The sequence below is a fragment of the Hipposideros armiger genome, unplaced genomic scaffold (assembly GCF_001890085.2).
Source record: "Hipposideros armiger isolate ML-2016 unplaced genomic scaffold, ASM189008v1 scaffold_93, whole genome shotgun sequence".
In the NCBI taxonomy this organism is placed as follows: domain Eukaryota; kingdom Metazoa; phylum Chordata; class Mammalia; order Chiroptera; family Hipposideridae; genus Hipposideros; species Hipposideros armiger.
This window is the reverse complement of record NW_017731443.1, coordinates 4122811-4136052: the sequence shown is the minus strand read 5'-3', so window position 1 is coordinate 4136052 and position 13242 is coordinate 4122811. Positions and strand designations below refer to the sequence as shown.

Genomic DNA, 13242 nt, shown 5'->3' with positions numbered 1-13242 from the left:
CCCAGACCCAGCTGATAGGCCATTTAAACCATTTTCTAGTCTAGCCCTTTGGAGAGCGCTGGTGGAAAAGTGCCTCTTCTTTTCTTTTTTCTCCTCTTTTACCTTTCCCAAATTCACCACCCCTGGCCATGTTTAGAAAAGAGGCAAGTGCACAACAGTACAGAAGTCACTCTGAAATAATACCTCCTAGGCCCTTTGACACACAAGTGTCTCCACTAATGTCAACAGTTAAGATTACAAAGTACACCTACTTTATAGTACTTACTGTAATAAGATAGTTGGACAAATTTTTAATAGCTTTATTTTTTTTAAAGAGATTTATTTACTTGGGTAGTTTGGGGTCTGTAAAGCGGTAAAGGCACTAAGAAATTACCTAAACAGTTTTGTCAGGCCAACATCTTTGTCTCGGGAACAAGAAGGGTTGGGAGGTTGCCAGGCTGCTCCTGACTCCTTTATTAAGATTCCCTAAGAGCCTGTCACCATGCAGGGGGGGACATCCTGGACAAGTACCAGGCCTCCCTCCCTCCAGCCCAACGCCTCCCATTCCCTTCTTCTGTGTGTGAAGACATAGCGTGAAATCCCAGGTCTCTCTCTAGAACCACCTCTCCAAGTGGGTGATCCAGCCCTGGGCTCAATCTTGTCCTTTTCCCTGCTTCGCTGAAGCTATTCTTGAAAGTATTCCAAAGCGGCTTTAGAGAATTTTCCTATCTCCACTGTTCTTCACTTCAATAAAAAGTGATGGAAAATTTGGTCAGTACCAGGGAGCAAAAATCTAGGGGAGCGAGAGATAAGATGTCAGGTGCCCCTTTAGCTTGATTCTGCCAGATTTCTAGAAGGGTGTCACCCCCCTGTCTCCCCACTCCTAGCAGAAGGGCCGTAGGAAGGTCGCAGGAAGCCTGGCCCAGAGTCAGCTTCCTGCCCGGCAGGCGGCCCTCCGTTCCCCGCTTGTGCCTCCTGGGGGAGCAGGCTGGACCCGGTGGCCAGCTGCCCTGGACGGCGAGAGCCGCAGAACCCTCAGTCTTGCCAATCTTGCTTCTGCTTCTCCCCAAATCCCCTTAGAGACTGAGACTTTAGGCGTGGCAGAAAAATAAAGCTTAAGGGTTAAATCAGATTGCTGGTTGTAACAGAGTTCATTCTAGAAACATCAATTCAGAAGCTAATCAAGCAAGTTTGGGATTAGCAGGGACGAGGCTGACCCTTTCTCAGGGGCCCTGAGCTTCACGGCCCTGACCTCTGTCCTCAAACGGGGCCTTCCTTCCTGAACTCTCTACTATACAAGGAATTCTGCATGCAGTAAAAAAAAAAAAAAAAAACAATCCCCCTGGATTTGCTGCTTTCTGATCTGACCAAGTCGGAATGTGTGGCGTGGAGGAACACTCCTTGCCTAGGCAAGGACAGCCATGCGCATGAAAACAGGCCTCAGAAATAACATTCTGGATCTTCCCAGAAAAGCCCAGAGGCCACCTTCCACGAGTAACTATAGGGAAGAACTGAGCCGCTGGTATAGGTGTTGGGCTGACCTTTCACCCTGAGGTAACTTGGATGAGAAGGAAGGTGTTATGGGCTGAATTGTGTCCCCACAAAATTCGTATGAGAAAGTCCTAACTCCAGTATCTCAGAATGTGACTGTATTTGAAGCTACGGTCTTTCAAAAAGTAATTCAATTAAAATAAGTTCATTAGGGTGAGCCCTATTCCAATATAACTGTTGTCCTTATAACAAGAGGGAATAAGGACACAGACCATGTAGAGACACAGGGAGAAGACCATCATCTATAAGCCAAGGAAGGAGTCCTCAAGAAACCAATCCTGCCAACACCATGATCTTGGACTTCTAGCCTCCAGAACTGTGAGAAAATAAATTGTTATTTAGCCACTGGGTCGATGGCAGTCCTAGCAAACTAATACAGAAGATGTAGCTATAAAACAACAACAAAAAAAACCCCATGACCTGCGCCTATTTGAGTGTTGGCCAGAATCAGCCCAGCCTGGAGCAGTGAACTCATCTTCACGTAAGATGTCACATCGCCTCTTAAAATCCAGTAAGGCATCCCACGGCTGGAACTTACCTGCCCCATTCACTCTACCTTCAGAAACAAATTAAACCTCAGGAAGGTTAGAGAAGAGATGATATTTATTAAGAATTTGCAGGGAGGGTGGAGAGATACTCAGGTATTATGGTGGCTACAACAGATTCACTAAAAGTTCACGCTACACCTATGGACATCCTTTAAATTAAATCCCTAGAGAGGATAAGAGAAGAGTTAAAGTGAATCTGTTATGTATGTGGACAATCATGATGGCTTTGTACTGGGTCAGCTTTGCCACAGTTCCCAGAATTCCTTTCCCTGTAGGGTCCTGGGTTAAGAGTGGCCACAAGAGAAATGTGTGCAAGATTTGGAAGCACAAGTGAAGCGCAGGCATTTTGTTATGCTCTGAAGGTCGTGTAGGGCAGACATGGGGACAACTCACACACTGCCAGTGCTCTCTGGCTCACCTTGTTGGCATGGGGCAGCCCTTGGGCCCGCAGCTCCTCCAGTTTCTGACCCACAGGTGTATGTCTCTGGGGTGAGGGACATACTTGTCTCAGCTTGTCTCACAGGTCACCCGCATCACAGAGATAGCAGGCGATAAGAGCCAGATGCGGTTCCAGTTTGTCCCTCATCGTCCCCACTCCACATCGTCTTCCCTCCCAAGCTGGCCCAGTTGAGACACAGAGACAACACCTTACAGACTGCAGAACCAACTCCCACCATCGCAGGAGCTCTGACGCCTAGGATGAACCCCTTATTCTCTATGGCTCATGGAGGTTCTGCTTCTCTGATCGAACCCTGACAGATACAACAATCAATAGGAAAAGTCTATGTTAGTAGGCTACCCGACAGGTGAGAGTTTAAGATAAATTACCTGACTATATCATAAATGTTTAATTCTTTGTGGACTCACCCTCTTGTGATAGAATTTAAGCGAACAAGCACTGGGATCATAACCCCTGGAGTCAACATTGTCCCTCTCACCAGACTCAAAATCTCAAAATCAATTGGCTGTTCCCTCTCCCACCTGTCGATCCCTCTGTGAATTCTGTCACGCCACTCTCCCTTCCTTCTACTCCTCTTGACCATTCGAGGCTAGACCCTTCAGCGCCTCATCCCTGCCTCCACACCTCTTACCATGGCTACCCCAAGACCTCCCCAAACCTCTGCTTCTAGCAAGTCACCCTTCAATACTCATCAAAGGCTATGTCCTTCCAGACCAAGTCTAAATCCTCTGCCTAGATGTTAAGACCTTTTACCATCTGTCTCCACCCTATTGCTCCACTATCTTTCCACTGCTCTCCAATATGTGTCCTCTGTTGAGTGAGGTCAGTCTCATCTTCCCTGTTGGGGTCTGCCCCTCCCCCACCCCATCCCTGGGCCATCACTCAGATTGTCCCCAGGTTGTAAGACCTCTCATTCTAAAGGCACAGCTCAAGGGCCGGCCGAGTGGCATGATGGTTAAGAACTCGCGTGGGATGCCAGAGGGCCCCGGTTCGGATCCCACATATGAGGGCCAGTGACACTGCCCTCTACAGCTAAGATGCTGAACGACAGCTCAACCTGGAGCTGGGCTGCCATGATGGCGTAGGTGACGGCGACGGCCGTAGGCTGCACTCCCTGTGGCAGTGGGTTGCCATGGGCTACCGTATGTAGCCAGCAGCCAGCGTGAGCGGCCAGCAGCCGCAGTGAGCGGCCGTCCAGAAGCCGGCGACTGATCTGCCTCGCCCTGGAAGAGCGCAATGATGGTGCCAACTTGGGCCAGTGAAGCAACGTCCTCCACAACTAGATTGAAGAACAAAAAAACGACAACAACTTGTCTGTTCCCCTTCCCCCAATTCCCCAGCACTGTTCCCATCCCTCCAATTCCCCAATAAAAAATATTTTAAAAAAAAAAATAAATAAATAAATAAAAAATAAATAAAGGCACAGCTCAAGTCTCATCTCCTTCACAAAACCTTCATCAAGGCCATCAGATGTTGCATTTAAGAGAAAGAGCTCAAGCCAACGAGTCTGGATTCAAATCCTGGCTTTGCCCTTCCCAGTCTCTATAACTTTGGGCAAATTACTTCCTCTTTCAGGGCTTTATATTCTTCCACTGTAAAATGAGGATATAATTTCATCTGCTTCATAGGGTTACTATGAGGGTTCAATGAGTTAAGTCACATAACAGATTTGTATCATTCCTAACATATAGAAAGTGCTTAATGAGGGTGAGTTCTTATTATTTTATTTTTATTTTTATTATTACTTGACCATACAACCCTGTTCAATACTCTTTTCCCCTGAATTTCTACACCTAATGCAGTGAGACCACATCACTGAACCACTTAACCATGTTTGATCGTGTACTGTTCACTACGATTTCATGTGTAACAAAGTGGAACAGGAACATTTTGTCTGTAATCGGAACATCAGTAAGCAACAGCTTATTCATAAACATAAAACAATCCTCATTCCTAACGTGCTTCTTCCTGGGAGCATTTAACTCCTAAGAGACCTGGGAGGGAAAAGATGGAGACAAACTGTAAGGGACATGAAGCCACAGAACGATCCTGAAACTCATCCATCTGGTGCATGTGAATACCAAAAAGATGACATTTTGAAACACAAATGCATCAAAAAGCGCTGTCTGAAAAAAAAGAAGAAAAAGAAGCACTGTCTGGAGGGTGACCTGATCAAAGGCAGGGACCTCAGCCAGCATCTACTCCTCCTGAAATTGAACAGCACCCAAGTTACAGGAGACCCCCGAAGGCCAGGGCCCAAGGGGCCGCTGGATGGTACAAGTATCAGGGTGGGGTGGATCTCTGAGGCTGTGCAGGCTCCCAGCATTCCGGAACTCCGTGGGCCTTCTGGTTTACCACCCAGGCCACTAAGGCTCATAAATTAGTCAGTCATAGCTCAAGACAATACAGAAGTCATGCGGCACTCAGCTTTTGGGGGTCTTCATTTCTTCAGCTTTAAAATGAAGGGATTGGTGTAACCACAGGATAGCTAACAAACTACCCAGTTCTGAAATCCTGCACAATGTGCTCTCTACACAGTCTGAGCAAGGAAATGGAGCCAAGGAGGACTCTGAGAATCTGATTTCCATCAACACTACCCAAAGTAATCTACAGACTCAGTGCAAACCCCATTGAAATTCCAATGGCATTTTTCACAGAAATAGAACAAGCAATCTTAAAATTTGTATGGATCCACAAAAGACCCCAAATAGACAAAGCAATCTTGAGAAAGAAAAACAAACTTGGAGGCATTGCACTTCCTGATGTCAAACTATATTACAAAGCTATAGTCATCAAAACAGTATAGTACTGGTATAAAAACGGACACATAGATCACTGGAACAGAATAGAGAGCCCAGAAATAAAACCATGTGTTCATGGTTAATTAACTTACAACAAAGGAGCCAACAGTATATGATGGGGAAAAGACAGTCTCTTCAATAAATGAGAATTTGATGTCCCCTCTCCACATGCCCAAAGCAATGTTAGAAAGAAGGGAGAAAGAAAGCAGAGTTCATCTGTGCCCTGATGCATTTGGTACTGAAGCCCTCCTAGCTGAGAGATGCCAAAGCTAAAGACGAATATGGCAAGGTGTGCGACTTATCTGTGTTCAAGTCCCAACTCTGACACTTATGGGAAAATTACCCAGTTTTTATGAAACCTCAGTTTTCTCAGCCATCACATTAAGACTAATAATAATACTTACTTTGTCATTTACTGTTTAAAGTGTAAAGCACTTTGCATGGTACCCAAAGCAGAGAAGGCGCCCAGATCAACAGTCCATTCAGCAAATGTTGATCAGGTGCCCGCTAAATGACAGATACTGTTCCAAGGCATGACAAACAAAGAAACCTCTACTTTACAGAGTTTACCTTTAGAAGAAGACAGATAATAAGAAATAAGCAAAGTAAAATAAAAGTCAGATTTTCTCAAGAACATCGAAAAAGAACATGAAGAAAACTCCAGCAGGGTAAATGGGATAGAGATGGAGGTGTGACTTTTAGGGTGAGGCCTCAGAAAAGAGGACTCATTGAAGGCAAGCCTGGAATGGACACTTCAGTAAACGTAGTCACTATGCATTCTCATCGCCGGTGCTCTAGGTTTGGTACTAACAGAGCATTTTTCCTGGTGTCCAAATGGACGTTTCTGCACAACATACCTCACAAAATAGAATGTCAAAGCTTGGAAGAGAACGTAGGGATTCCAAGTTCATTTTATAGACAAAGAACAGAGACCCAGAACAGTGGGCTGACAAACCCAGGGTCACAGTTGATTCAGAGGCAGAGGTTGGTGCAAACTCTCGTGTCCTGACTCTAAGACCAATGTTCTTATGTCTGTTCCATACCCTGTTGCCTCAGGCTGACTCAGACCCACATAAAACTGCGGTCTGGAGCCTGAAAGATTCTATCCTGGTGTTGTATTTCTGCCTGCACTGTAATTCATGGTTATTAGCTGTGTAGTCTGAATATTTTGCATTCAGACGCCTTTTACTGGAAAGAAAAAAATTACAGATTTTTGAGAAGACATCCACAAACCAGTGACCCCAGTCTAAACAAGTAAGAGTTAAAGGCCATCACTCCAGGCAGTCACGAAGTACCAAGAATGCAAACACCACACTAGAACCACTTAAGTGGCACTCCTCGGCGCTAAAGCGGTCATCAAAACACCAAGAATTAATTTCCATCCTTTTTTCTCTTAGATTGTCATCGAAATGTAAAAACAAAATTCTGAATTATGTAGACTCCTTGGGCCCCTAAGAAGAAACTCACAGAACCCAGTTTGAGGAATACCACAGATGGCATGTGTCTTTGAAGGGCTGTTTATTTTAGGATAAATCCTTGCAGCAATCAGGGGCATTTACAGAAACCACTAAGGCTAAAGGGAGTTGCAAATGCCAATCAACCCATTTCACTTTGTTTTGAAGCTGCCCAGGACCCAGAAAGTTGACACCGGAGCCTAGATGGCAGCAGAACCCTTGATACCTCGGTACAACTGTCAGAGACATAGAAACATCCGTGGACTGTTAAGCTGGGGACCTCAAAGCACCATTCATTCATTCATTCAACAGATACTAATTAGGCACCTACTATGTGCGGGCACTATTATAGGCACTGAGGATTATGACAAGAAACCAAACCACACTTTGACATCATGAAGCTTACATTCTAGCGAGGAAAAAGGAAATGAACAAATTGGGGAGTTACAATATCAGACAGCGATAAGTAGATAGAGAAAAGGCACAGATGATGACTGAGGTAAGCGGGGGGAAGGCTTGCTGCTTTATGTAAGGGGTCAGACAAGGCCTCTCTGGTGAAGTGACACTGGAGGGTCAAGAGTTTGTCAAGGGAAGAACACTTCAGGCATAGTTCGCAGTGAATGCAGAAGCCATGAGCTGGAACAGCAAGGAGACATGGGGTCAAAAGAGCAGTGAGGGCGACAGACCTTTGCAAGCACCTGAGCTTTGCCTCCCGTGAGATAGGGAGCAATGGAAGGTCTTGATTGACGCGTGACATTATTTGACTAATGTTTTTAAAGGGTCACACCTGTTGCTGTACTAGGAAGAGACCAGAGGGTGACCAAGGCAGAAACAGGGAGACAAGTTAGGAAACAATTGTCATAATCCAGATGAGAGATGGGGAGGCCTAGGTCAGGGCCGTAACGGCGGAGACGGGAAGAAGTATAGGATCTGGATACGGCTGATGGCGCTGATGGCAATCGCTCATGATCCAGTTATCAGATGTGAATGAATTAGAGGAGTCCAGGACGATGCCAAAGTTTTAGCCTGAACCACCTGAGGGTAGAGTTGATATTTCTGGAGACAAAGTCTGTAGGAGGCAATGGGGGTGGGGGGAGGGAAGGGTGGTAAAGAGAGAGATTTCCCACCAGCTGTTCAGGCTCTGTTTTTTGTTTGTTTGTTTGTTTTAATTTCTATGAAAATACAGCTAACATAGAATAGTATATTAGTTTCAGGTGTACATATAGTTAGTTATTCAGCATTTATATACCTGAAGAAGTGATCGCCATGGTAAGTTCAGCGACCACCTGACACTGTACCACGTCAAGCTCTGCTCTTGATTTATAAAGTCAGCCCTGAATCAGAGATGGACCATATGACCCAGCAATTCCACTACTGGGTATTCACCCCCAAAGAATTGAAAGCAGGGACTCATACAGATACATGTACACCTAGGTTCATAACGGCATTATTCACAATAGCCAAAAGGTTTGGAAATGACCCAAATACCCATCGATGGATGAATGGACAAACAAAATGTGGTATATACAAACAATGGAGTATTATTCAGCCTTTAAAAGGAATGAAATTCTGACACGTGCTACAATGTGGATGAACCTCAAAGACATTGTGCTAAGTGAAGTAAGCGAGACACCAAAGCACAAAGTCATAGAAACAGAAAATAGAATGTGGTTGCCAGGGACTGGAGGGACAGGGGAAGGGGAGGTTAGTGTTTAATGGGGACAGAGCTTCTGTTTGGGAAGATGAAAACATCTGGCAATAGGCGATGGTGATAGCTGCACAACAGTGTGAATGACTTAGTGCCACTGAACCATACACCTAAAGATGGTCAAAATGGGAAGTTCTGTGTTATGTATATTTTACAATTTTTTAAAAAATAGATGGTTATCTCCCAGGTTAGTCCACTGGCAAGGGCTCTATAAAGCTTTAGAGAGTTATAAACACAAACTCAAAATGAAAATGTATCCTAGAGTTTTCCCAGGGTTAACTGTGATGTCATGCCGGGGCTCAGCTCCCAGCAGATGAATACAGGATGTGAGGCCGAAAAGGAAGAACCATGGAGCCACAGATAGAAGGTTCATACTATTATATTGTATTCTCGATGATGGCCGGGGAGACACAAGAAGCAGGATCCGCAGGACCTGCACCATCCTTGACACCCATCCTTGCTAACGCAGCTTTGGCAGTTATATGCAAAACAATAGTAGCTAATGGCCAACTGGTTACAGCTGATGGCCATCTAATAACCAAACCAGCGCCTTTCCACATGAGGCCAAGAGCCTGGAAACTGCCTTCCTGGCCCTTTCCCAACATGTGGGTACAGGAATATCTGCTTCCATTCCACTAAGGGGGCTTCAGAACAAAGATGGGGTGAGATCATTGAGGGGGTGGGGCAGGGGCAAAAAAGAAGCCTATTCCAGGCAGAAACAACAATCTGAAAGAGGATAAAACTGGAAAAAGATGGTCAGAGAAGCAAAGTGAGCAAAGGGGGGTTACACAACAGGAACAGAGACACTGTGGACCCCCGATGGGGGGTGGGAGGATCAGATGACAGTTTTGGTGACTAAGAGAAAGTCATCACAGTTAACAGTCCCCGGTGAGGCTGATAAAAGCGCCGAATTATATCATCTCACAGGCATTGAGCACTCGCAAAGTGTCAGGCGCAGCCCTAAGCACTGCACGTGTACCAACTGGCTTAATCCTCACAACCACCACGTAAGGGAAGTACTCTAATCATCCGACTTGCACAAATGAGGAAACTAAGACTTGCCTAAGGTCAGGCTAGCAGAAGCAGAATTCAAACCCAGACAGACTTGAGCCAGAGCAGGGCTCCTAACAGTTGAAGCCAAACTGCTCTCAACACCAGGCAGTGTGACATCCAACACATGACTTTCTGGGTTGACATCATAGATTTAACTTTCTAGCATTTCATCCTTCCAAACCGCTTGAACATTTAGGGCACCGGGTGACCAGGTAGATGTCTTGATTCCAAAACTCCACTGCTCTGAGCTTCACAGCCTTATCTCACAGCCAGCAACGGCTCTCTGATCAAACCCACTGATTTTCTGCTTATTTACCAAAATGACTCTCGATGACAACAGCCGACAGCAGTGTTACCATGAGAAAGTCAGCCTAAGCTCTGTTCTGTTCAAACATGTTTTTAAATTGTATTACAGGAAATGGCAGACCTCTCTTAAGATGTCAATTTCGAGAAAGCTGGAGGCCCACGGCAGGAGCAGGCAAGGTTCTGGCATTCTAATGAAGTAATGTTTATACGAAACTCCAGCTTCAAAGTCTATGAAAATGATGGACGTGCACGTTGGTTTCTAAGGAAACGTCCACAATCAGGGAAAAGCCTGTGACATGGTCTGTAGATGAGTCCCAGCAAAGATAACTGTCATCTTTCTCCTTTAGTTTAAACCAAGGCACGTGAAGCTGGAAAGCCCTGTAAATTCTTCTAAGCTCTGCAGACTTTATCGGAGTCCCTGGGCCTGACTGCTTTAATCGTGCCTTCTTCACTGCTGGCTCTCAATCAAGGTTCATTGAATGAATAGCTATCATGCATCCAGTGGATAACAAGTCCTTTGAGGAAAGGGGTCAAATCCAATCACCTTTAACTCCCAAGACACTTAATAAATGTCGACGAAGTACATTGGACAAGAAAAAAGTGCTGCGTGGGGAAGGCGGACACTGTGAGAAGCTAGAATCTGCTCCCAAAAGGGCAAGATAGGAGTGTCCAGCACGTGAGTGCTGGGAAGCCAGCCAGAGGCGCCTGGCACCATCCATCTATGTTACGTACCAGGCTTACTGTGCCGGGGGCCTTCCCAGGTCTCCACTGGATGTGAAGTAGTGGACGCCCAGTACTGTGGGAGCCAAAACAGGGTCACCTGGGTGCCATGGGAGAGCACAGAGAAGTGGCACTGAGCCCAGACTTGGAGGCTCAGGTGGGCCTGGGGTGGTAATTCAAAAGCCCAGAAAAACAGGGGGCAGAAGGAGTGTGGAAGAGCATGGTAAAGACAGAAGCGGGGGCCACCATCATGAACTTGGATACCTGCAAGCACTTTGATGGCTGGAGTGAAAGGTGCGCACGGGAAGCTGTGGGTACTGAGATAGAAGCCAGGTCACGGCGGCCTTGTGTGTTAAGCCAAGGATGTGAACTTCCCCCTGAAAGCCAGGAGGAGCCACTGAAGAATTTTCAGCAAGGGAGTAAGATGATCTGATTTTTATTTTAGACTGACCTCTACATAAAGCTCACTTCATCAAGTGGAGGAAAAGATCTAAGACAGTCAGACCAGTTCGGAGGCAATTGCAGCAAATAATGAAAACCCAAGATGTCAGCAATATTAAGGAGGTGACCGACTGGTGTGGTGACCAGATGGTTAGCAGAGCCGATCAGAGGCAGGGAAAATAGGAAGGGGATCAGGTTGGCAGAAAGAGGGGAGGTGGAGGTGAGCCCGTGTTAGGCATCCCAGATGTGCATGCCCGGAGCTCAGAAGAGACGGCAGGCTGGAGAGCAAGCTTGAGAATCGGCTGGCCCCGAGAGGTTGTCCAGAGTCCAGAGTGAGAAAAATAAAGACCCCAGGCCAGGTCCTTGGAAAATTCTGCCATGTGTGAGCTTGTGAGAAAACAGGGGCCTGAGAAGGGAGGGCAAATTTGTCCTAACTGCACAGACATCAAGACAAATGAGACGTCATAAGCCAAGGGAGGAGAGGGCTTCCAGGAGGGAGGAGGTATAGCACCAAGTGCCCAGAGACTGCACTGGGCAGAATAAAGGATAAGCAAGGACAGTAGGTGGCAGTGGGTGGGCCACTGGAGTAGGAGATGAAGAGGTGACCCTTTCAGGCAGGTTGGGACAATACCACAGCAAGAAAGGGGACAGGGGAGGGAGGATTTTTTTTAAGGGGGAAGGGCAAACACATATTTATTTGGAAAGGAGATGCCAGGATAGAGGTGGGGTGCTGGGGAGAGAAGGGGATGCATAGAACCCCTGGAGGTTTAGCTTCAGGAGCCAAGGCACCCCTCAGTGCTGGGATGGGGGCGGGGGGGGGGTGTCCCTAGGGCAAAGGAGGAGGAAGCAGACGAGTCCCAATTCCCCAGTGACAGGGCAGTCACTCTGCTCCAGCTGATGTGGCCATGTGGGAATGCAGGCTCGAGGAAGATTTCCAAATTTCGAGAGCCCACACATTCTCTATTTTCTGTGAAATCTCCTGAGTTTTAAATGTTTGCAACTTCCTTAAAAAGAATTGTGAGACAGGCCCCAGTATGGCTTTAGCCCAGATTGAACCAACAGCCCCCCAGTTAGCTCCCTATGATCGGGATATCCACACCCCATAGTTACTTCTTCCTCTCGTCTCACCCTTCACGTCGACATCTCCCCTCAGGGAAGCCAGAGAAAGCATTTACGTTACAGGATCAAATATACTTTCTCCTGAACACAAGTAGATCTTCAACTAGACGTAAATACAGACCTTTTCATTCTAAGTCTCTAGTCTCTGCCCCACCCTGAACTCTGAATTTAATAGATACAGTCCTGTCAGTATATAAATGTTCAGCTGAGGCCCTACATACAAAGAAACCCTTGAGAATCCTGAAGGAGTAAAAAGCTCTTCTATAGTAAGTGTATTTTCTGCAGACTTATAAAAGCTGAAAGGAGAGGAGGACTTGAATTTCTAGGCCCTGGAGAGGGAGGGGCCAGGCCCCTCGGGTCCTGAGCCAGCTCTTTCCAGAACGTGACTTCTACGGCCCAGGAGGGCAGGGTCATCTGTGGATGCTCCCATGGGCTTATCTGTGGATAGAGGGGATCGCTGCTACAGTTAAGCTTATCATTCCTTCAGTCCCCACCACCTTCTCTCACCTGCATTTGTAGCAGAGACGGAAACAGCCGGGGCTTGGCTGGTGGCCTCCTGAGGTTTATTCTGGTCTTTGCCTTCCAGTGCTGCTGGCTGCGGTGTGTTCTAACAAGGACAAGGATTATTACCTGGTAACTCATCAAATCATCCAATTGGTTAACACTTCTGAAACGCCTAGTGGAAGTATATAAAAAAAGCAGAGGCCCCACCTGTACCCCCCACCGCATCCCAGCCCAGCCCACTCCGCCCTGGCTTGGAAGCCCTGCTGGCAAAAGAGATAACAGAATCAATCTTAAGAAAGGAGTTGGCATACGCTGAAAGACATCCTTCTGTGAAAGTCCAATGAACTTCGTACAAAGGGGACAATGCCATCTCAGGTTCATCAGTTCAACAGCTCCAGTTCCTGTCCTCAAGGATTTTGCAGTGGCAGAAGAAAAGAGATAAGGTTCAATTCAACACAGGAACAAGATGCTGTCAACTGACGTGTAGAAAGCAGGCTTGGGAGTCACTGTCCACCAGGCATCTTCTCCCTGTCCAGCACTGAGCCGGATGCCATGGGGCAGGACTTCCAACCAGTAGATTGAACTCCTCTAAGGGTCC

The 13242-nt window shown here is 46.6% G+C and overlaps 1 protein-coding gene across 4 annotated transcripts in view; it reads right to left on the bottom strand.

Moving 5' to 3' along the window:
• Window positions 1-13242, bottom strand: part of AHNAK (AHNAK nucleoprotein) — a 109075-nt gene that overhangs the window by 42669 nt on the left and 53164 nt on the right. For all 4 annotated transcript variants that reach the window (XM_019645364.1, XM_019645362.1, XM_019645365.1 and 1 more), the window contains exon 5: window positions 12648-12747. In XM_019645364.1, coding sequence (XP_019500909.1) covers window positions 12648-12747 — 100 coding nt within the window. The remainder of the gene's footprint in view (window positions 1-12647; window positions 12748-13242) is intronic.